Consider the following 23841-nt stretch of genomic DNA (forward strand, 5'->3'; position numbering starts at 1 on the left):
TTAAATGGAAGGCCTGACTCCAAGTCATTTCTGGAAGAAGAGATAGTGTACCGTCTAAAGTACTCTTGAGTTATCTCAGGAGTGAAAGACCAGCCCTTCCAAGCAGACTGTTTCCAGAGTTAGGCTGAAGCCTTGGACAGAACCACTGAGATAAGTCTTGAGGTCTAAGTACAGAACTGAGGTTCCAAAGAAGTCAGAACACAGACTGCTGTTTCAGTTCTCAGGACAAACACTAGAACTGGAGTCCACAGAGAACAATACATAGGTCAAAGGCCTACAAAAAGAATATCTAAAATAAAATATACTGACCCAGTGCTATCTAAAGACCTTCAATCTTACCTTCACATCATTTGAAACATATTAAAAAGCTGTGAATAGCTCCTGTATACTTTTCTATAAAAATAAATATATAATTTTGTTTTTTGTAATTATTTAGCTAAAGTCACCAACAAATACACTACAGTGTCTCAGTATTCACCACACTGTAGTAGCTCTCATGTGTCTAGACTGTCTCAATAGAGTGTTGTTTTCAATGAATGCTAAATCCATCCTTTAGTGACACCCACACATGTTCTACTCTCTGACCCTTGAATAAATGTTTATTTTGCTGTGGCCAATTTTTTTTTTTGAGATAATCATTTTTTCTGTTCAAACTCCAGAAATTCTCTCAAACAAAGGTCCTTTGCTTGGCACAGGGAGGTGGGAAATCTGGACCTAGAGGCCAAACTGTTCTTCTGGAATAAAAACCCTAACACAGACATTCCCAAAGTGACTGGGCACTGATAACAGAAACAGGGATTCACAAGCATTTCAGGAAACTCTCTCTCTCAAGTATGCATTCTGAGTCCTGGGCTACCACTTAAAACCCATAAAACTACCCCCCAAAAAAATCTTACTAATGAACTGTTAACTCTGGAAACGAACTTTGACTCTTTGGGGAAATTTACCTATAACGGACGGTACAAAGCTTTCATTATGACCTTTGGGGAAAACCATTCACCTTCAGTTTGTGAAATCAAATTTCATAATCCAGCCAACTATACAAAGCTTCATTTTCCAGTGAAACAAACATGAAATTTGGAAGCTGACCTGGAGTTACATTTCTGGGACGATCTTTCTATCACTCTACAAAATGTACAATATGCAGTCTCTAGTGCTTACAGCTAGACACAGCACTAGCTCTCAAGAAAGACTCTCTCTGTAACTCTTACACAGTGCCATGTTCCTGCTCAGAAAGATTGGGACTTATCAGAGTGTATCAACAGAATCATAATCACAGGTCTGTTTACAGGCCCCAAATCCTCTTTTGGCTGCTAACAGATGCTGAAGCGATAAAGTACGAACTTGAAAATTCGACTTCCAAATTGTGTCCTCTACCAATATCATATAATCAATATTATTTGTCTAAGGGATTCATTTCTGACCCATTTTATCTCTTTTTTAAACACTAAATACACAGTGATTTTTTGTTGTTGTTGTTGTTGTTGTTCAGTGATGAGCCCACAGGTACTGGCAGCAGAAATGAAATTCAATATGCTATTTTCTCTTGAGGATATGGGCAAGTTACTGAGCCTCCATTTCATCATCCGTAAAATGGTACTTAATAAGACCGTTCACAGGATTAAATGTGTTAATGAGGACCAAGCTTTGGATGTGCAATCAATAAATATTAAGGTGAGCATTATTATACCTATTACCCATCATTTTCTTATTACTTACAATACCACCACACCTGGAGCCTATACTACTTAGTCATCTCCTGACGTCCCTGCTTGTTCTACCTATACCAAGCCATTAACTTCCCAAAGCTAAGAGATCCTTTTTGAAGACGAAAAATAAATTATTCCAGCTCCCCTTTCTTCATAGGGATGTAGTCAGTCAGGAAGTATTCCGGCTGCCCATAGCACAGGCCTGACCTGGCTACCTGGGTGGGCTCCACACTCTTCGGCCTCTTTTCACCTCTCGTCCCCAATCCCCTTGGAACTTTAGCCATACTAGTCAGTGGTCTGTGCATGGCCCAAGCTTCATTCTGGGGTTCTGTCAGCATCCTGGGGCTGTCATATGCTAGTCCAAAAGCTACTAACCAGCTGACATTCTTATCTTTTCACAAGTCATACTTGTTCTCTTCCAAATGCTTTGCCTAACAAATTCCCTCTTTAAAGGAGAATTTCCCCCACGTCTGCCTTGCCTCCAAGGTTATAAGGTTGTAAACGTGGAGAGGTACAGTTCCCAGTTTTTCTCATCCTGTTCCTTATAACCCAGTTCAGCCCCCAACCCAAAGGAAGAGGAAGACAGTAAATACTCCCGTAATAAATGAATGAACGCATACAGGGAGAGGTTAAAATGCAATCTCAAAATGCTGCTTCTCAACCCCCAGGCCGTTTCTTAACACACAGGGCCTCTTCTCTACTTCCCTCCTTCCCTTCCTTTCTTTCCTTCCCTCTTTTCTTTCTTCTCAATACATTTTAGCGTGCCTCTCTCATCTACTGACTCAATCCCTGCTCTCCCAGGGAACAGAGACAACGCCCTGAGAAGTAAGAGCCCATGCGGCAGGGCGGCGCCCGTGAGCCGGAAGTGCAGCGCGCGGCGGAAGTGCAGCAGGAGGAAGCGGCGGCGGCCGGGTGCGGAGGTGGGTGATGGCGCCGGCGTTGCCGGGAGCGCTCCCTAGGCCGGGGGTTAGCGCGCGCCCGCAGAAAGAGGCCGCGATCCTTTCGCAGTGCGGCGCGCTGCAGACCTGGGTGGCCGTCAGAGGGGATTTAATTTAGCCGAGAGCTATAAATCCCCGAGCCGCTGGGGGGAGATTGTGAACGCGCGCTTGTGGCGGCGCTCTAGGAACTGACTAAATGACGGGAGGAAAAATAGAGCTTTTCGAAGAAAGCCGAAAATGTCCCAACTCATGCTTCTTCCAGTGATTCACAGATGCCCTGGTCCCGGGTTTAATTGAATTCTATGAAGTGGCAATATCACACTTGACAGCCTGCTGAGTTGACTGCCTTTTTAAATAAATGTTTTTGAGCAGCCATGTTGACCTTTAATTTGGGGTGAAAAGGTTGAAAAGTGCAAGAGGAAACATCGTGAGTGCCAGGCCCCTCTGGACCCGGCTGTCTGGACCCCGTCTTTGCTTTATTGGGAAGAAGCAGCCCTCTGGGCTGTGGACAGTAAAAGAATAAATCAGATATTACAGTTCTCAACAAATACTTAACCCTGTCGCTCACCCCTGACAAATACCAGCTAATACAATTTTTAATGAGCCCAAGTCTCTGACAGTTGTCACTAATGTGAATAGGTATCTGACTGTTTCTAAGACTCTCTAAAGTGGGTTTTTGTCTGACTAATCTTTATCCTTATTGTTGTTAATCGTGTTTATAGAAAAAATAAACTGTGTGGTCTAGCATGACCCAAAGATGGTACTTAGACTATGTCATATCCCAACATTAGTAGTGTATTTCCCAACCTAAGATGGGCTCCTGTGACTACACATTCCCTAGGTTGATGAGCCGCTCTGGCTGTCTCCGTAGAACGCTGAGCAAGTGGAGTTGACTCTTAGAGGCCACAGTCATCTCCTTCAGTAACATTCTGTGGAGCAGCTTTACACAGTGCTCATGATGCACTCTCCCAATATTTAGAAGTGCACGCGTGAGGTGTATACAGGTAAACGGCAGAGGATAAAATGCAAGGGGTCCCGCATGGCAATGGTGCTTATCTACAATCCCGGCGCTCTAGTTGAGGCTGACAGATCTTGAGTTCTGGACCAGCCTGAAGACGGAGTGAGCCCTTGTTTCGGCAAACAAACCACCACCAGCAACAGGAAACAAGTATGCCCTGGAAAATGCTGAGTGAAGCAGAACTAATCACGGTTCTACTGAGCTGCTGAGACTTAATAACCTTGGTCCTGCTCTCCTGAGGAATTGGCTAGAACCACAAAGACCCTGTTGTGAAAATTAAAATGTATGGGTTACTTTAACAGGCTCCAAGCTTTCCTCCCTGTTTGCTGGGGTCCACTTGAAACTACCTGCCAGACAAGGATCAATAGCTTTTGTCTTTTTGGCTAGAGGAATATGCAGTTTTATTTAGACAGACTATCGGCAGGTTAGTAATAGGGAGGACTATTTTTCTAACTTGAGAATTGATTGAGCTATGCTTCTGTTTTGTTCCGGTTCCCTACTTGTGTTGTACTCACAGGGGCACTGTATGTACCCAGAGCCACTAGAGAGAGGTGCCTTCGGAATAAGTTTGTTTTAACTAAAGTTCTTGTATTTCATATCTTGTATAAATGCTAGCTGGCCAGTATATTCAGTTACTAATTCTTGTGCTTGGGACTTCAAACGTAGTATGATGTTGAGGTGATGTAAAGTAGCGAGGGGTTTTATGTTCCTTATTGTAAATCTAACTTTTTGCACTGTTTTATTCAAGGGATATACATCAGAAGAAACAAAAAGAAAGCTGGAATAGCTCCTGAATGGGATTTTATTCCTACTGGCAATTTTTTTGAAGATAAAATAAAATACCCCCCAGGTATGTGTGGCTATACATGTAACAGGACCAAGTAAGGTTCTCCAGCTCTTCTCTTTGTTTGTATAGCAAGTCCCAGGAACAAAGTCATTCAGGGGAAATCTATAAAATGAAAAGTTGTGGCTAATTCACATAAATACATGATTCTACATCCCTGCCCCATCCCTGTACATGTAGGCTCAGGGATCAGAAAACATAAAGACAATACCTCTCTTCTTTCTCTAGTTCTTATCCAACAGTTAACTTCCCAGAGATATAAACAAAATTTTAAAATGTCTGCTGTTGTTAGAAAGTCTTTGGCTCATGATTCCAGAGGCTGGAAGATGTACACACACTGATAATGAAGTCTTGGCAAGGGTCCCCCAGCCATGGCCCATCACACTGGAAAACTAGAGAGCGGGCCAACCATGGACAGAAAGGGCTACTTTTCAGTCAGACAGGACAATGATAAGCATCCTCTCCCCGTTCTCACCATAATGTTCCATGACCAGATATCTTCTAGGCTCCACTTCTTAGACATTCTGTCACCTTGCTGATGCCACATTAGGGGTGGAGCTTCCAGCACTTGAACTTGCTCGAATTGTATCCAACACTTAACGTCAGTTATATCCGGCAATGACTGGTTTACTTTATTAGCTGTTGTGTTGTCCGGTCTTTTCTCTCCCCTAGGTTCTTTAAGGGCAGGGACAGTGTCTTAGTCACTTTTATGTTTCTAGTACCTGACACTACATGCACTCAGTTCATGCTATAGACAAACGACAATGTCCCTGGAGGAAGATTACACCTATAAAGAACACAAAAGCATCACTGGGAAAGCAGCAGAGAGAAAAGGAGGAAAACTAGAATCACCTTTCAGGGAGCAGCTATGTGCACTTGGATGTAATGCGTTGATTACCAGCGTGGACCAGGGAAGGGTATGTTTGAAAATCCACAGACTGTCACCAGACTGCCTTCTAAGCAGATCTGCCTGGCGAACTGTAGAGCATTTGCTGTGTTGAGTTGACTGTGCAGGCTGGGTGGTCCAACAGCTCTGCCTCTACACTCCTTCCAGGCTTACCACGTTCAACCCTTCACCCAAATATCTGCTCCACAAATGTTTGAAGAATTATCTATGAAGGTATGCCAGCTTACTAACTTACCCAAGCCATCGGCATCTTCATTTGATCCTGTCTCAAGGGAAAGGATCTGTCACATTGCTATCTTAAGCTTAATTGCTTAAATAGCAGTAAAGAAGAGCCACAGTTGTGGGTTTAGTTCATTTTTTCCCTCCTTTATTAACAACATCCCAAGTTCAAGTTCACAGCACACATATAAAACAGTACCGTTTCGGGATACATGCTGCTTCCGTCTCTTAGCTTGATTACAACCAAAACCAGAATGTTATAGCTATAAACAAATGAACTTCCTCTTATTGTTCTAGCACTTTCTCATATTAATAATGAAATAATAGGAAAATGGGTTTTAGTTCAGTCAGGAGGAGAGGACATGGCATTGAATTATTTGATATTTTACTTCTTAATGTGTATGGTTTTGGTAAGCTAAGAGACAGAACACTTATATTAGTTAACAGAAAGTCAGCTGAGGCCATTGGAAATATACTGTGGAAAAGGGTTTTCATGTTTAGATAGAAACTAATGTGAGTCTTGTTAGATGTAGAGATCAGAACCCTGTTTTATGCTAAGAGAATTTTCTATCTGAAACCTCGTTCTTTCTTCCCATGAACCTTAAAGTAGCCTTAAACAAAACACATAAGCATATGCCCTTGTTCAAAGAATAAAATAGGAACAAACAAAAAAATATGATGTACAAAAGACTTAAACATAGCTTCCTTATCTAAAGTCACTTTCCAGTTCCAAAATTTCAAAATATTTTATTAATGATAACTGAGGAAGAACAAAGTTAAGTCTCAGAGTTTGTAGACTGTTATACAACTCAGAGTTTCCAGGGCCTGGTCACGGAGTAGACAGTTCTCAACATTCAAATTAAACTCTGTGCTTGTACAAGCTTATGACTTATTGATATTGAAAGACCAGTGACTCGCTGGATTTGCAACAAAATACTTTGCAGGTCTTGTGTGGTCATCTTTGGAAAGATGAATTGGAAATAAATAGAATATTAATGACAAATGAAAGATACTTTAAATTGCAAACTTGTTTTTAGCAATGAAACTGATATTACTCTCTGGGCATAGTGTGACTAAAGTGTTTTAATGAAATTGTCTTCTTGCTGAGTCAGTATTAAATATCAGAGGGACTGGGTCATGTTGGTTGAGAAGGGTAATGTCAAAAGGAGTCTATATAATTTCTTATGCACTTTGTTCCCATTCCTTGAACTGGATGATTTTGCCCGCAATCTTAATGCTGTCTTTATGGGAGGATGGAAGTTTTAAATTGGTTTTTAAACTCTGTTACGCCCTCATATCTAATATAAGCTACGCACAGTATTTATGTTTTCTTGCTTTCAGGAATGAGTTTGCAGCCATTTTGTCAGAGTTGAACTGAACATTGTTGCACACTCTGAATTTGTACTGTGCCGCTCTGGCTCCAGGCCGGCTGCTGAGTCAGCATATCTGGGGTTGGGGCAGAAGAAGGAGGGTAGCACGTGTAGATCCCGTTGTGTTAATTAGTCCAGAATTCCCTCTAGACGACTCCTGGATACTTTGAGGCACGGGCTGTGGAGTATTAGCATTGTTTTATTTTTCTGAGTTGGATGTTTTGATAGAAACCTTTTCTTGACCCTTGACATTGTGGCATGCACCAATCCCATTACTGAGGAGACTCCTCTGAAGTAGTAATCTGGAGGGAGTGACTGCTGAGGTCTAAAGGTTCCAAAACACTCTTGGTGCACTGAAGATTCTTTTCCTGCTGCATATCTATCAGCTTCCTACAGGCCAAGGCAAGGGCAGCAGTGCCTCTGGATATGGGGAAGAATGCCAAGATGAAGAGGGTATGTCATTTAAAATAACATTTTAAGTACGTCCTAATAGTGTGTCTGACTCCCATGGTTAAACAGTTTGCTGATGAGTGCCAGGCCACTCTGATGTCAGCTCTCCCATTTCCCCGCTTAGCTCTGTCTGAAGCCTCTGCTTCCCAGTTATGAGAAAAGGGTGAGAGAAAACAATTAAGAGTAAGCAAGGATATTCACACTTGTGTATGAATCGCAGAGTGAACTCTGGTCTTCTCTAAATAGCTGCATTTTTTTCAGCTTCTAAAGACAGAAACTTGCTCAAGGTCTTGTGCAAGCATGGGCCATCCCCATGCTGTTTCTCCAGTATGGGATTGTCCTTTCTTGGGTTACAAGGGCATGTGAGACCCCAAGCCTGTGAACATGCTTCTCTTGAGTCCCTGGAAAGTGTGAGATCAGGACAAGTAGTCGAATTTCCATTTTACAGTTGGCAAAACTAAGGCCCAAAAAGATGAAGAGTTTTCCTGCATCTCAGAAGTTAGTGGCACTTGCATTTCTCTTTGGGATCTGTGTTTATGGAATCCTCACCTAAAAATGCATTCAGGGAATTCAAACATAGAATTCCAATGTAAACTTTACATGAAAATGAACTTTTAACTACTTATGCTTAATTTTTCTGATTGATAAGTTTGAAAGTGAATTATGTTTACTTAAACTATTTCAATCTCTCCAGCAAGCTTATTAGAACTGCTTGGGACAAGTTTTATCTTTAAAGATAATTAACAATTCCAACTTAACATTGTCTTAGGGGCTTCTGTTCTGATATGCATGGCTTGAGGAAATCATTAGTATTATAGTAAGGACTTCTTTTTCTGTCTGTAAAAAATAAGGACAACAACAACAACAAAAATAAGGACAAGTACAGAGAAAGAGCTACTGGAAGGGGTTATTCTTTGTTTAAAATCTGTCGATGGAAAAATGGTGCTTGAAAAGCTCTGTTTGGGTGTCCTAGTTTGAATTTTCTGAAAATTTCTGAGTGAATTAAACCACTACCTTATGCCAGGGTATTTGCTCTCCAGTCTTACATAGGCACAGTGCTGTCCGTTTAAGTAGTGTTCACAGTCTGAAATATTGAACTGTATCCAAAGTGTTTTCCAGTCCTGCAGTTTCTCACTTCTGAAACCACTGTTGCTAGGAATGTAAGTCTGCTGTCTGAGGCCAATAAAAGCAAAATTTCAACAACAGCAAAAAAGAAAGAAAGAAAGAAAGAAAGAAAGAAAGAAAGATCATTGTCATTTTTTATAAAATGCTCTTAGAATTATTAATAATTAATAATTAAGCTTTGATTCTATGTTCTGTTTTGATTTACACAGATTTTTATATTTATTGTCCCTTTTAAGATAATCAACTTTTATCTCCACTCTTTTCCTCCTTTTAAGTTGTTAAATCGGGCAGGAACCAGTCAAGGGTGTGAGTTAGTAGCAGACATTGGTTTTAGGATTAATGCCTTTGGAGCAACATCAGCTACATCTCTTCTGGTCCATGTGTGTCATTCCACTGTCCCATTCTAGGCAAGCCCTCATCACTCCTGGGCGATGGACTGCTCCCTCGTTCTGGAAACACCCTTTCCCACTGGCGTTTCTCCTTCCTCCACAGTCGTGCTGCTTGTCCTGGCTTCTCTCTGCCTGATAGCTACAAATTGGATTGCCTCAAAGGGCCACCTTGAGCCCTCCTTTTCTGCACTGCTGAGATTATCTTATCTAGTCTCACAGCTGCAGATGCAATCTTTATACCAATAAAAACTCTAATTTTTGTGTTTAGCTCTGGCTCTTTACATGAGTGCCAAACCTGTATATGTCACTGTCCACTTGAATCTCAACATTTCTCTAACAACTAACAAATTAATCTTCTAAAATATTGGAAACAAAACACTGTTCAAACCCATCAGTGGTTCCCAAGACACACATGATAAATCACACATAGCTTGATAGCTGTTAAACATTCTCTAAAGTCCTGTACTATTCTTCTTTCCCAGCTGATTTTCCACCATTCTTTTTCTTTGCTCTGTTCATGTTTTCCCACCATCAATATCCAACCCATGATTTGGAATATTTCCATTTTGTCTGTGTATCCATAAATCCTAAATTATTTGAAGCCCTTCTTTTGTGACAATATCACCAACGTTAGCTCACAATACTCGTTTTTTTCCTTTCTCTCACAGCATTTTGTATCACCTTGTTGTTATACTTCCTGTCCTTCTAGGTTACCTGTCTGTACATGTTAATATTCTGACCAGATTTTTGCCTCTTCATGAATGAGGATCATCTCCTATTTCCTTTCAACCTTTTCTTTCCTCGCCACTGTGGAACTAATGAGTAAATGGTCATGAGTTTGCTAATACTATAAAACATGATATAACTTTTATCGTAATTAAGAACCACCCTTCTGAATCCACAAACTCCATCTAGAATTCTTGTTGCTTGTGTGTAGTCTAGGAAGTTGATGTAAGCTTTACTTGGAAAGAAAGAAACTAAACACCAGGATAGAAGAAGGGAAAATGTGATGGCTTCATTTTACTGAGAATTAGAAGGGGTGTTCACGAATTAAGTGGTAGGTATGTAAAATATAAATTTAATGATTGTAATCTTACTGTGTAGACAAGTCTTAACTTGAAACAGCTAAAGAACATTTTCAAAAGGTTATTACGAACAGATTACGTGTAAATGCCATTGAGTGTGGCACCTATGGAATCTGAACATAAAAACAGATACCCAGATCTGTATTCTATGATTTGCCAGGGAATACTTGAGTGAAGGTGTAATGAGCAGATGAAGTCCGAGTAAATGTGTAGTGTTCACATGAGCACAACCATGTCAAAGACAAATGCCCCAACGCATGGGAAACTGGCAAGCATATCATCAGCTCAAACTGCGTAGTCAGAGTGAAGCTGAACAGTGCGCTCCATACAGTGGTCCACAAGTGGATGTCAGGGTCATTGGTGTGACACTGTCTGATTTGTGCCACCTTCTTAGTTCCCCAGGCCTGAGCCAGACACTGGGAATGTACCTGCTATTGCCTGCCACAGACACTCCATATTCTTCTTTAACCCCTTGGAATTGACACCTCAGAATATCTGTCTACTGAGAAGTTTAGGTTTTGTCCCTGTATGGTGTCTCTCCTCATCACTTCCAGGGGCATAAGGGCCCTTCCCTCCCTCCCCTGTTCTTGCACCCAAGATCTTCAGTAAGGATCTTAAGTTAGGTTGTAGGGAGTGTGGTTCAGATCCAGCTGTTTGCAACCCAAAGAGAAGAGCCAGGGAGGCATCCTTTGTCCCTATTTCCCTAGGCTTAGGTAGAACCCAGTGATCTGAGTCACAACTCAACAACCTCACCTAACTACATGAACTTTCAGTCTGCTAGAATATAGGGATGGTTCCCCAAAGAGGGTGTGTGTTTCTTTTCATTTGGGTGAACCAGGAATGTTATACTTAGATGGTAATGCAGATGAAGTGGCAAACTTAACCTCTCACACGGCACAGATGACTAAACAGAAACCTTGAGCTCTCTCTATAGAACACAGGTTTAGCAAGAGCTATGATAATAGTGTTTGCTTAATGTCAGCTCAGCATTAAATTTACATTATAGTCTTGTGCAGAAGCTCCAGCATTATCTGTTAATAACCAAGGTGGTACCTGGGTTTATATAGACTTCTTGATTTTGCACATGAGCTAACACTGTAGCCTGCTGATGAATGATTATGAGAGCTTAGCGCTTTGGTGTGCCAAAGGACTCTTTGAATGGATAGAATTCTGGTCAGTGAAGGTCAGTTTCTCTACTCAAGCGAGAACAATGTTGTTTCCCTCCTAATCAGATGCACACAGTGGTTGAAAAATCCAGGAGCCCCACATAAGTGATGTACAGCCACAGCCTGGGCAGCTCGTCATGCCGAAGTGAATAATCCTTAATAAAGGCTCAAATAACCATAGCATCCTCCTGCACTATAATCAGTTGCTTTCATGGTGTGCCCTTCAGTGCTTCTCGGGGAAATGCTATAAAGTTAAGTTACCTTCTCTATCTTGCTTCAAGGAAGGCTGAATTGGTCCAATCAGTCCTCCCCCCATGTTGTGTTTGATTCTGCCATAAAGACCAATGAAGTCTGTCTCTGTCGTGGGGGAAGGCTGGTTTCCCTTTCTCTTTCAGGGGATCCGTGCCTCTGAGTAGCACTAGACTTGGAGCAGCAGGAGTCACTGTCTTTATTGTTAGGCTTCAGAATTTTCTTTAAGCACATTCTAAATCCAGTTTTATGCTTTTCCTACTTTCTTCCAGTCTGTGACAAAGGTGACCCAATTGTGCTTCTTTGATATTATGAGCACAGTTCTTTGTGTTCCTGTCACAGAGACATATAACAAAATACAAAGAATAAAATTGTGTCTGTCTGTATAGTAAGAATACTTATTTCATGACTAAAGGGACATAATTTTAAAACAATGTTGTCAGTAAGGCCTAGGATTACAGGTTTCTAATGCCAGCTGCTTAGAAGGCCAAGGCAGGCAGAGTTCAGGTTCAAGGCCAACCTGGACTACAGGGTCAATTCAAGGACAGCCTGGACTATTTAGTGAGACTCTTAGAGCTTTTGCCCAGCATTTGTGACTCCCTAGGTTCAGTTCCCAGTACAGGGGATTGGGGTGAACTTTTGTCAGCTCATGACTGGGAGCTAATAGGCAGAGACCACTTTTCAGGATGTTTTTTAATAGTACTCAGTACGGTTCAAAAATAATCAAACTAATGAAAATGTCACAGTGATAGAGTGGCCCTCATAAAGATTTTACTTCAAGAAAACATAATTGGTGAATGTGACTTTGACAGCAATGGCGTAAGGGTTTACAGAGTTAGTAAAACGATCTCAGAAGAGTATTAAAGTGCTCCCATTGGAGTATATCATTTTTCATTTAATTTTTTATTGCTATAAGTGAACTTCAAGAATTAAGGAATTTTAACTTTAGTATCTGTCTAGCTGAAGAATATGGAGCTTTTTCTTCATATAAGGCTCTAATGTAAATTTATAATACACTTCTGTGAAAGAAATAATTGAACAATATAGTAAAAATGCATGTACCTTAGACTATTAAAAAATACTCAAGTAAAGCTGCAGAGTTGATGCCTTTCTCGGTAAACAGATGTGCGCGGTTTAAGTAATTAAAAACGTGTGTGAAAGCAGAAGCAGCAGAGAACAGCAGTAGCTGTGCGTGCGCACAGTGGCCGTAGCATCACTGAGGACTCTACTTAGTTGTCTGGTTGATTGAACAAATATTCCAGCAAATCTGAAGTGAACGGCAGCTCTGTTTACTATGACAGCCTTTATTTGTCTTGGGTGCAGCCAAGACCACATGCTGTGTTGTGTCACGTTGGAAATACTGAAGCCAATTTCCATTGTGGATGTGAATTTTTTTTTTTTTTTGGTTTTTTTTTCGAGACAGGGTTTCTCTGTGGTTTTGGAGCCTGTCCTGGAACTAGCTCTTGTAGACCAGGCTGGTCTCGAACTCCCAGAGATCCACCTGCCTCTGCCTCCCGAGTGCTGGGATTAAAGGCGTGCGCCACCACGGCCCGGCCGAATTTTTTTTTAAAGCCTTAACACCTCAGTCTCAAGTCAGCTCGGTAGGAGCAATAAGTTTTCTTTTCCCTTCCATTTGAGCCAAACATCAATAAATCTTCTGTCCTTCCCCCAAAAGCATGTAGCTGTAGTTCGCCATCCTGGTTAGTCTGGGTACACTGCCTTTGCCCCTCCCATCCTCCTCATTTCCAAGGCCTATATCTGCACTGTTTATAGAGCTAACTTTATAATTTATGTGGATACCCAAGCTTACACTCAGTTGAGAATCTCACAGAATGTTGTAGCTTTGTTTACATTCGCTTTCTACAGTGATTCTAAACAGCAGATTCCTGCAGAAGTCTTATTACATTCCTCTTCCTTGCATAGCCAGGTCATTTAGCTAGCAGGGAAATCTGGGTAGAAGTGGAAGGCTAGAGGATTGTGAAAGAGGTAGGGGAAAGACTGTTGCTTTCATGGATCAGTATCTGAGCTTTTTGTCCTGTGGTCCTTACTGTAGTTCGGTATGAGCTGGTAGGGTGTTTTTCTAAAGTCCTATCATTCTGTCTGAAGTGAGTTTAAGGCTGCTTTACGCTGAGAAGCCTGTTGCCAGAGAAGGGTAGTCCTTGATAAAGGCGTGCTCTGTCAAGTGGAGCATAGGAGGTCTGAAGTGGTGGCAGCAGCAACTGAGTGCCTCAGTCCAAAGTCAATAGACACCCCGAAGAGCAGTGCCTTTTAGCTTAGAGACAGGCCTAAGAATGACTGGTGTCCACACGAAGTGGTGGAGCAGAGGTGAGGGTGGGGGAGGGAGAGGCTCACTCTAGTATTTTAACACTTGAGCACCTGTTCTATGCACATCAATTGTGCATGCTGAGAAATACTGGCGTGAACAATACCTGCTCTTACAGAGCTGCACTGTAGAAGAAGGGACAGAAATTACTGTCAATAATAAGGGGCATCCTGAAACGGAAGCACATGTAGTGAGGTTATGCATCAGGTTGGTTCACAAAAATACTGTGACTGTGAGGATAGAGAATTACAGGCTAGCTGGCATTGGCCAGGTGGTCAGTAGACTTCTCAGGGAGGTAATCTGAGTCCTAGTGCCAAATGAGGAGAAGCTATGTGTTCCTCGTTCGAGAAAGAAAGGCAGGCACAGTGCCACTGGTGTGGAAATGGTCGCTAGGTGTTCAAGGAGTAGAAGGGGAGCTTTCCCAGGAGCCCCTTGCCCATGTAGAGGAGGAGAAAGTGGCAGGTAGAGTTAGAGAGGGAAGGTGAAATTGAGAAATAATGATCCCAGGAGTAAGTTCATCCTGGGAATAGCTGTAAATGGTAAAGGTAACTATACACGTGTGCCTTAGAAGTGAAACTTAACATTTATAGATTTAAAGACAAGGCTGGAGGCTCCGTGGAACAACTAGGAATAACAGGGTGTCTTAGTCAAGCAGAGGAGCAGAAGGAGGGGGCTTCGAAGCCCAGTGTTTGACATGCTGCTATTAAACTGTTCCCTCTGGAATCTCTCCAATAGAAACACCAGTGCATCTGCGTGTGAAGCTTTTGAAAGTCAGGGCACTCTCCTTTGAAAACACTTCTTAAGGCGTTGAACAGGCTTCTTTCCTGACAAGTTAGCTCAGACTGCGTCCCTCTTCCGCTTTCTCTACCTGCAGTGTTGAGCTTCTCCATCTCTTCCAGTGCAGGAGCAGAGCTCTCCTTGGCGATGCCTTGCGCTGTCCGCTGGGAACTATTTCTTTTACCGTGGAAGGGCTGGGTGGTGTTGGATGCTTGCCAGTAGGATTAAACTGTTGTGACTAAAAACCACCTCAGGACACCTCTACTTTTAGAGAGTCATCAGGATGCTGGCAACATCTGCAGCTGAAATTTAATTTTCTATGCAAATTAACAAACTCATGCAGTTTGCTTACAGAAACCAAGTGATTAGGCACAAAACTAATCCATAAATAGGATTTGTTTTTTTTCTTTTTCTTTTTTTAAATTCTAAGTTCTGTTTTGCCTGGAGTACAGTATATTCATTGTGGACACTTGCCAAACATCTGGACCTCTCTGACACTCCTGGAGCCAAAGATACAATTCTGAAACTTCCAGATCCAATCATAAGCATGCAGGTTACTGCTTGTATTCTAAAGAGCAGAGTTGATGGTACATTAAGTTTGTTGGCTTATTTTTCTTTTGGCAGAATTAAGATGCTCTGGTTTCAAGGAAACAGCCTGCAGATTGCCAAATCCTCATTTGGACTCTTGCGAAATCTCTCTGCCTCTAACACCACTCTGCCTGTGTTGACCTTATTCACAAAGGTACTGAGTGAAAGCTGATATTACACTTAAAAAATAAAGTGCTATCGTTGGGTGAAAAAAGTTATATATCCATGAAAAGTGGTCAAATCTGTAAAGAAAAGCAATAGGAAAAATTTTTCTTCAGAACCGGTATTTTGTCCCCAGGCATTTCACTGTTTCTCAGTTATTGAGGGTACATTAGTATATACAATGGTCATTTTACCCCCTCATTTAAAAAAGAACTATAGATTATAATTATGATGTTTAAAACTATGCTAGTTAGAAATAAGTCAGTTCTTATTATTTGTGGTAGTTACATTGTAAAAAAAAGAAACAAACAAACAAAACACTATAAACATTGAGTTAACAAATACAAAATCTAGGAAAAGTCCTGGATTGGGTTCCCATAAGCACCTGGCCACAGTACTTTTGTGAACTAACTAATGTATAACCTTAGTTTATGTATGTTTGTGTTTAAAGATGTCTTATTCAGTACATAGTGTTTAGTCATTAACATGTTGCTCGCGGCCACCAATAATACAACTTGTCTAACATCTGTGTTTTCTCTATGACAGCTTTCTTTTAGCACCATGCTTAGGAGCTGTTTTGTTTTGTTTTAAATCACCAACAAAAAACCCAGCCACAAAAAAATGGCATAACCCATACAGTTACCCCATGGGACTACCTGTAAGGCTACTGATTTATGTTTACAGTAGGGAGCTAAAACAAGAAGACGAAGCATTACCTTAGGAGACCTTACTGTAGAAATGAACACTTTTGGCACTCAGACTTGGTACAGCTCTGTGCAGAAGCATGTTTGTGACTCACTATAAAGGTGCTTCTAGTATTGTTTGGGGAGTTACAAATTTTATCACGTAGGCAAATTCACAAATAAAGAACCTATGAATAATGAAGACTCATTGTACTTGTTTTCTTATTCCTACCTAGCGCTGCTGTTAAGCCACAGGGGTGTGTGTGTGTGTGTGTAAGAGAGATGTGAAGATATATGTCTTTTCTATATATGTGCACACACCTGTGCAGGTGCATATAGAGACCTAAGGTTTTAGCAGGAATCTTCCCTCATTCACCTTATTCTTTGAGGCAGTCTCTCAGACTTAAGGGATATAGCTAGTCTAGTGACTCACCTGCCCTAGAGATCTCCTGTCTCCACCTTACAAGCACTGGACTTCCAGGCAAAGCCACCGGGCCCACCCAGCATTTACATGAGTTCTAGGGATCTGAACCCAGACCCCAAGCTTGTAATGCAAGCGCTTTAACCACTGAGCCATCCCTTCACAGCCTTAATTTAAAATTTTTAAGAGTTTTTTACCCTGTAATTTTGTAGTACAAGCATTAGTAATGTCTTTTTCCTAGTTAACCTCACTCTGTGGAATTTATAATCAGAAAGAAATGTGAAGACAACAGAAGTTTCTTTTTTAAACACAGTAATTCAAATTTTTAAAAAACGTTTTTTGGTAGATTTTCAGATTTTAGCCATTTGACAATTTAAAGACATTCTGACAGTTGTCTAATAACCAAGTCTGCTAATTGTGATGGTCCACACCTGTGTCTCCCAGCACTTGGGAGTCAGAGTGAGCCAGGAGGATTAGAGAAGGTTCGGTCCCAGCCTAGGCTACATAGAGCCAGGGCTTACATAATAAGACCTTATCTGATCCTCATCCCCCGCCAAAAAAAAAAAAAATACAGAGTTAACTTCTAATTGAGAATATTTCATCTAATTTCATGCATTTATGTCATCAATATGTATTGTACTGTTGGAAATTATAGAGCCAAAAATATTCCATTATCTGAGACAATATCCCCATAAAACTAGTTGTACTTACTTGGCCTATGATTGTCATGCACTGTTTGTTGGTTCCAACAGCAGTTGAGATAGCCAAGAACATTTGCAGAAAATAATCAAACAGACGGAAGGCCAATCTTCTCTTCATCTTAATATGTATACTGAACCCTGCAAAGTACATAATAAGATATAAGTAACACACAGTCCCATAGAAGAAGTATAAAAGTCAAGAATTTGCCCTTTATCTATGACTAGTAGAGTATACTTTGCAGATTGAGTTAAAAAGGGGGGGGGGTGGATTGTTTTGGTTCCTGGTTCCAGGGAGCACCTGAGTCAGGAAACAAGGTTACCAGTTTCTTCAGTCTTTTAATCTTCTGGATTAAATTCACCTTCGTATTGGCTCTCCTCTTTTATGACTGCAGCAACCCTGAGCCCAGCTCTCACACTTCAGACATCTATAGAAATCTCAACAGAAGACCCATAACTATTCATGGCTGATTGGTCCATCCCTGAACCAGTCGTAGACAAAAGAGATAGGATACCCTAAATGTTTGCACCTGGTCCTGTGTTCCCCCTTTTCTTACTTAGAGATGGAATTGGCCACATGCCGAGTAGTTCCTTGGAACAAAACTGTAGCGTTCTTGCTACAAGAAAGGATGGGTCAGGAGTAGGGTGAACAAGTGCTGTGGAGAAGCCTCAGAGAGGCCGTCCTGGCCATGGACCTGTTCTTGTCTGGGCTCCTTATCCTTTCCAAAGCGTGGTGAGCCTTTAGAAAGAAAGATCCACATAGATCCACACTCACACACTTGCATTAGCAGCTTATACAAACTTCAACAAACCTGATTTCAAAAGCAAAACACCTTGACTGGGCTCGTCTCAAACTTTGCTGTAAGAGCAAACTATAAAGAAGGACATTAGGTACATCTGCAACTTAGTATGTTCTTGTTTGGCTTTTACTTTCACCTCTTACATCGATCTTGTAACACTTTCTCAGAAAATTTAATATGATTGTCTTACAGCAACAAGCTGTCCACAATCTGTTTGTTGTTAGTGCTAATACCAATTTGATGAGGTGGATCCAGCCGAAAAGATCTAGAAATATTCAAGTCCTTATTTGCAAAACATGTTTTGAGTTAAGCTGAAGAAAAGGCCTGTCTTTTATGTAATTGCTTATCTCTTCCCAGTATTTTAAAAAGCAGCTTTTGCACAAGCAGAACTAATACTGAATCTGTGTGAGCAGCTTTTACACAAGCAACAGTAGTTCTGAGTCTATTTGAACAGCTCTTACACAGGCACAACTAATACTGTATCAGTTTTGAGCTCACATAAGAGAACCTATAACTGGACTTTTAGGCACAGTAGCTAAGAGACCATTAATATCTGCCAATCTGTGTTCTCCCCCATCTTCCCCATAAGGCAGTTGAAGAATACAAGCCACAGCCGGTCCTAGTGCTTGCCTGTGCTTCAGGTAGAATAGTATTAGCCCATTGTGGGTGCCTCTACTACTAAAACTGAGAAAGCACTGTGAAGTGCTACAGTCGTGCGTCTGAATTGAAGAGAGTTTGTTTTTCTTTCAAGGGTAGAATGGTCCCTGTTCCACTCCTCCCTGATAGAATTATTCCTCGGGACTGAGTAGGAAAACCAGCATGATGAAGTTCAGTACTTCCTAGTCAGGAAAGGCTTAAACCATTCAGGTCCATTGTATGGAGCCACCAAGTTGGCTCTTTACTTAGGACAGAGCCCTTAGCTAGGTATATAGGTCAGTGAGAAATAAGGAACATGTGATATGCACACACAAACACACACACATACACACACACATACACACACACACACACACACACACACCAGTAGGTATATACACACATATGAGGAAAATAAAAACAACACCCAAAAAGTGTGGAGAGCATCTACCATGAAATAGTAGCTGTTTAATGAGATTCTGTGGTGATGTTTTGCTTTGGAAATAAAGCCGTGTGATTAACCTAGTAGAAGACTATCCTTGGAAGTAAATGTAATACGCCTTTGCTGTGTGTTCGGTTTTTTCTTAGGTGGGAGGTGTTGCTCCAAATGTCTGCCTGTGGGCTTAACAGCTTTTGTTCTTCTTGTAGAATCCATGCCCACTCTGTGATGAAGCCAAAGAAGTCCTCAAGCCTTATAAAGACAGGGTAACTTTCATATATATGGGGTAAATAGAGCTTACTGCATAAAGTATCTGCTTAGATCCTTTCTTCGGGAAAAGAGATTAAATGATTTTTCACTTAGATTTTGTTTTTATTCCTCGCAGAGTTTAGGGACTGATTTCCATGAAACCCATTACCCCGAAGTGCTGTTCTCTGAATATTACTGGATTTTTTTTCCTCTCTGATTCAGAGTTAACTACCAAGAGCATTCATGCTTACTTTCCACTCTGGTCCCATTCCTTTTCTCTTACTTTGCAACGTCTATGGCTGTGTTTGCCTTTAGCAAACCATTTTAGCTTGGCCATTCTTACACCAGAACACCTACATCCTTATTTCGAGGCCACTTGCCAGCTCGGACATTAGGAACAGGGCAGAACCCTGGTGCTGAGTGGAGCAGGTGTAACAGAGAAGTAGGGAAATCAGGAGGTGGAGTATATGTGATGAAAACAGTCAGGCTTTGGGAATTGGGGCCACTGGCTTACTGTAGGCCTACAAGTTTTTCATTACAACGTCTGCAGTTGGTGCATCATTGCAGTCAGTGCATTGCTCCGTGGCCTGTAAAACACAGGGCTTTAACCTCTCCATGTCTTAGTTTATTTTACAGGAGGTGGACATCACACTTCCAGAAAATGCTACTTGGTATGAACGGTATAAATTTGACATCCCCGTCTTCCACCTGAATGGCCAGTTTCTGATGATGCATCGAGTAAACACCTCCAAGCTTGAGAAGCAACTTCTGAAACTTGAGCAGCAGGTGCTGGAGACAAATGTCTCATGAGTTCCTCCCTCTCTGTCAGAAGGCATCTGCCCAGGGGGTGACTGGGGTCTTGGATGTCCTTGTCACCTTCACAGTGCCCTTATGATGGTATAACATAAATATGTTACCGTTACTCCTCTGATTGATGCAGGCACCTACATGAGAAAAGTCTACGTATGGGCATTGTGTAACCTAGTGCACTGTATGGAAGGGGAAGTTGTAGACAGGGAGGGGTCTGTTTGGTGGTTATTTTGTGTGAATGTGGAAGCACATGTCGTGTCCTGGACAGTGCCCTGATGGGAAGGAGATGCTGCAGTCCTGCTGCTAAGCAGCCCTATTACTTTTAGTGGCGTAAATGCTCTTCCACTAAATAAACTGAAATGTGAATTGTTAATAACTGTGCACAGTCAATAAAGGGGTGTTTTAATGAATACATCTGCACGCAGCTATTTCAGTGGAATTTAATAATACCTGTTTAAAATTAGTGTTCACTTTTGTTGAGTAGAAGAGAATAATTATCCTAGCCAAGGAGGCTTCTCTTCAGAAAGACAAAGGAGATTTACCCCTCCAGAATGTATATAACAGACTCCGCTGTTCATGTCTTCGTGGAATTGACTTGTAATGTTGAAGACTGCCTTAAGTTCTCATCAGTTAAGTCAATTCAACTAATTGTACGATAGTAACTTTGTCAAATTTTAGTATCTTGGGAAAATTCATTTTTCATCATAACTGAACATATATGTATATAAATCTAAAGTACCATGTTATATAAAGTATTAAAATGTGGTTTTGTACCCTTATTTGTGTTTTGTCAGATTTGTCAAACATTGGAATGGATTCATTATTTTCCTCTTAAGTCAGATCACCATGAAGTTTTTCTATACACTGTTACATATCGTGAGCCACTAGACCATAAGTGAGCAGTGTGATTTAGTCTTTAAGGTATAGGATATTACAGCCCACTCACCTTAATCACCCTTTGGCACTGTCCTTATATTATGCCTGAGGAAGAATCTAAAGTTTAGGGAGTTTGGGAGTTAGTCCATAGTCACCCAGCCACTCGGCCTCTTGGCCAGGTCTTGCCCAGAACCCTGGCATTTCTTTTGTTCTCTGGACTTACAGTAGTTGTTCAATTGTATTGTTTCAAATACAGCATCTCCAACCAGTATGGGTTCAACACAAAATAAACTGTCCAAAGTCTAAAAAAAAGAAAAAAAAACTTACAGTGGCCGGAGAGATGGCTCAGTGTTACGAGCACTTGTTGCTCTTCCAGGACATAGGTTCGTTTCCCAGCACCCACATGTTGGCTCACAACCATCCATGACTCCAGTTCCAGGGGATCCAACAGGAACACATGTGGTACATGTACATGTATGCAGGCAAAACATTCATACACAATCAGTAAAATAAGGAAATTAACAAAAATTAAAATCAAAAAGTCCTTATAACTGGAGAGCAGTGTTCATAATTTACACATGTTGGTACTATATTTATTAAGCCCCTTAATAGACAGACTTCTAGAATGACACCGATGTCCTCACCCCTGAATAATTCCCTCCCCGATGAGTGAATAGAAATGTCGTTGTAGCTGTATGATATATGGCAAAGGGACCAGGCGGTAGTGACTCACGTCTTTAATCCCAGCACTCGGGAGGCAGAGGCAGGTGGATCTCTGTGAGTTCGAGGCCAGCCTGGCCTATGAAGCAAGTTCCAGGACAGGCACTAAAGCTACACAGAGAAACTCTGTCTTGAAAAACCAAAAATAGAAATTGTCCTGGGTGTTCCTGCTCTGATTAGGTAAGCCATTGAAAGCTTCGGAGGCGTCAAAGAGGTCATTTCTAGCTATCCTGGAAGCAAGAAAGTGTCTTGTGAGCTGCCTGTTTGGGGCCACATAGCAAGAAACCGGAGGACAGTAACCAACAGGACAGTGGAGACATTAGTCTTACACCTTCAAGGAAGTAAATTCTATCAATAGTCAATGAGCTTACAGAGGACCTAGCCCTGAAGGAGAACTACTGCTCTAGGTAGCACCTCAACTTTAGCTCAGTGAGTCTCTGGTCAGAGCATCCAAGTACTCCACTCCAGATGCTCAGACAGTAGGGTTAACCATAGAGCATGCAACTTGGCTTGTCTGAAGCACTGCCCTGCTGAGTTTCGCCCAGTGGTGATGCTGTGTAGGGATGCAGCAGCTAAAGAATAGCACTTCATCACAGCTTCCACAGTCAGATTTTATAATGTGGTGCTGTGTGGTGGTGCACACCTTTACTTCCAGCACTCGGGAGGCAGAGGTGGGCAAACCTCTGTGAGTTCAAGGCCAGCTACTATATAGTGAGTTCCAGGACAGCCAGAGCTATATAACAATACCCTTTGTTCCAAAGAAAAATTTACACTGTGCTTATTTCCAAGATATTCGAAGGTATTGATAAAGACATTAAAACAATAATACCAATTCCAGAAACTATTACGTCACATTCATGATTGCAGGAGATTAAGGAGAGGATACTGAGAGGGTTTAAAAAAAAAACATAATAAGGGTGAGCTCTCACTTAGTTCCTACCAAAATCAAAGGCATGGGGTCACCTGCTCTCGAGAGAAAGAGGATGATCAGAAAGCTGGTGTATGTCCTGAGGTGAGACATACAGTGGTCCAAGTATGTCTTTGGCAGTCAATGGAGAGACAGTTGTTATGAAGAAAGCTACAAGTTTGTCCAGAGCAGTAAATGTGTGTGTCTGTGTGTGTATTTGCGTGTCTGCCTGCTTCCCTGACCAAATGTGGGCCAAGCAGGAAAGAAGGCATTTAGTGTAGGGTCCCTTCAGTATAAAATTAATTTATAGATATAAATATAGATATATTTACTACATGTATTGTTTATCTATTATAGCATTATAAGCTCACTATAGCTATCCTATGATGTGAGCATTGGTTACATAGCCTAATGTTTCCTAGTTGCAGATATCAACTAATTTACTTCTCAATAGAGAGCAGTGGTTATGTGATGAAGATTCCTGGAAATCTTCAACAATCTTTCTGGTCCTGGTAGCTGGCAAAAGAGAAAGCCAGATACCTGGAAATGTGGTATCTAAAAAGCAATTTGATTATGCCACTGTTGACAAGTCTCAGAATGTCACTTGCAGGCATTTTCCTGTGATACTTGTAGCAGCAGGTGCTTGTCTGAAATTACCTTCACAGAGACTGATTTGTTCTTAATGTACAGATTTATACCATAAGCTCAACATCTACCCCCGCAAAGTGATGCAGCTTTCCTTCCCCCACCCCCTTCCTTTAAGCTAATACTTTAAGGATTAGAAGGAACATTGAGTTAGGGTCTTCTGTTGCTGCTCTCAAGTAGTCATTTGGTCTCTTCTTTACAGACGCCTTATTGGGGTGTCATAAGGACTTCCTGGAGTACATACTGTTTGGGCAGTTCCTTTGAGCAAACAGGATTCACTCAGACAAGGCTTTTGATTTAATAATGTAACAGCTTCATGGGCATCTACAGCAGAATCACAATACAACATGCCATGACAAGTGATACAACACACAATACAACATGCCATGACAAGCCATAGGAAACAGATCCTGCCCTCTCACAGTGTCCTGGCGTCCTTTCTTTCATTCCCCTGCTCACGTGCTAGACCACTGCAAAGCTGCAGCCTGCCCATGCCCATATTTCCTTCTGAGATTTCTATTCCACAGTACAACGCTCTGAGTGGCTTAAGGCCAGCTCTCCTCAGCTTCTCCATTTTGGAATCTCAGTAGAAATTTTACCGATATTTTACAGTCAGCCACCTAAATTGTAAGGTAATT

At 41.4% G+C, this 23841-nt stretch overlaps 1 protein-coding gene across 2 annotated transcripts; it reads left to right on the forward strand.

The window, feature by feature from the left end:
• The first annotated feature begins 2603 nt into the window (after window positions 1-2603).
• Window positions 2604-20828, forward strand: LOC121443630 (glutaredoxin-like protein C5orf63 homolog). 2 transcript variants are annotated; one of them, XM_041645453.1, is made up of 5 exons: window positions 2604-2629; window positions 4414-4515; window positions 15194-15311; window positions 19206-19262; window positions 19870-20828. In XM_041645453.1, exons 3-5 carry the CDS (start codon window positions 15201-15203, stop codon window positions 20053-20055), a joined length of 354 nt encoding a protein of 117 aa, XP_041501387.1. In that variant the 5' UTR covers window positions 2604-2629; window positions 4414-4515; window positions 15194-15200; the 3' UTR covers window positions 20056-20828. The 2 variants fall into 2 exon arrangements, with proteins under 2 accessions (XP_041501387.1, XP_041501388.1); XM_041645454.1 differs by lacking the exons at window positions 2604-2629; window positions 4414-4515 and adding an exon at window positions 5309-5426.
• The last annotated feature ends 3013 nt before the right edge of the window (window positions 20829-23841 follow it).

The sequence above is a fragment of the Microtus oregoni genome, unplaced genomic scaffold (assembly GCF_018167655.1).
Source record: "Microtus oregoni isolate MIOR12 unplaced genomic scaffold, Mior012 000110F_ref0000174, whole genome shotgun sequence".
In the NCBI taxonomy this organism is placed as follows: Eukaryota; Metazoa; Chordata; class Mammalia; order Rodentia; family Cricetidae; genus Microtus; species Microtus oregoni.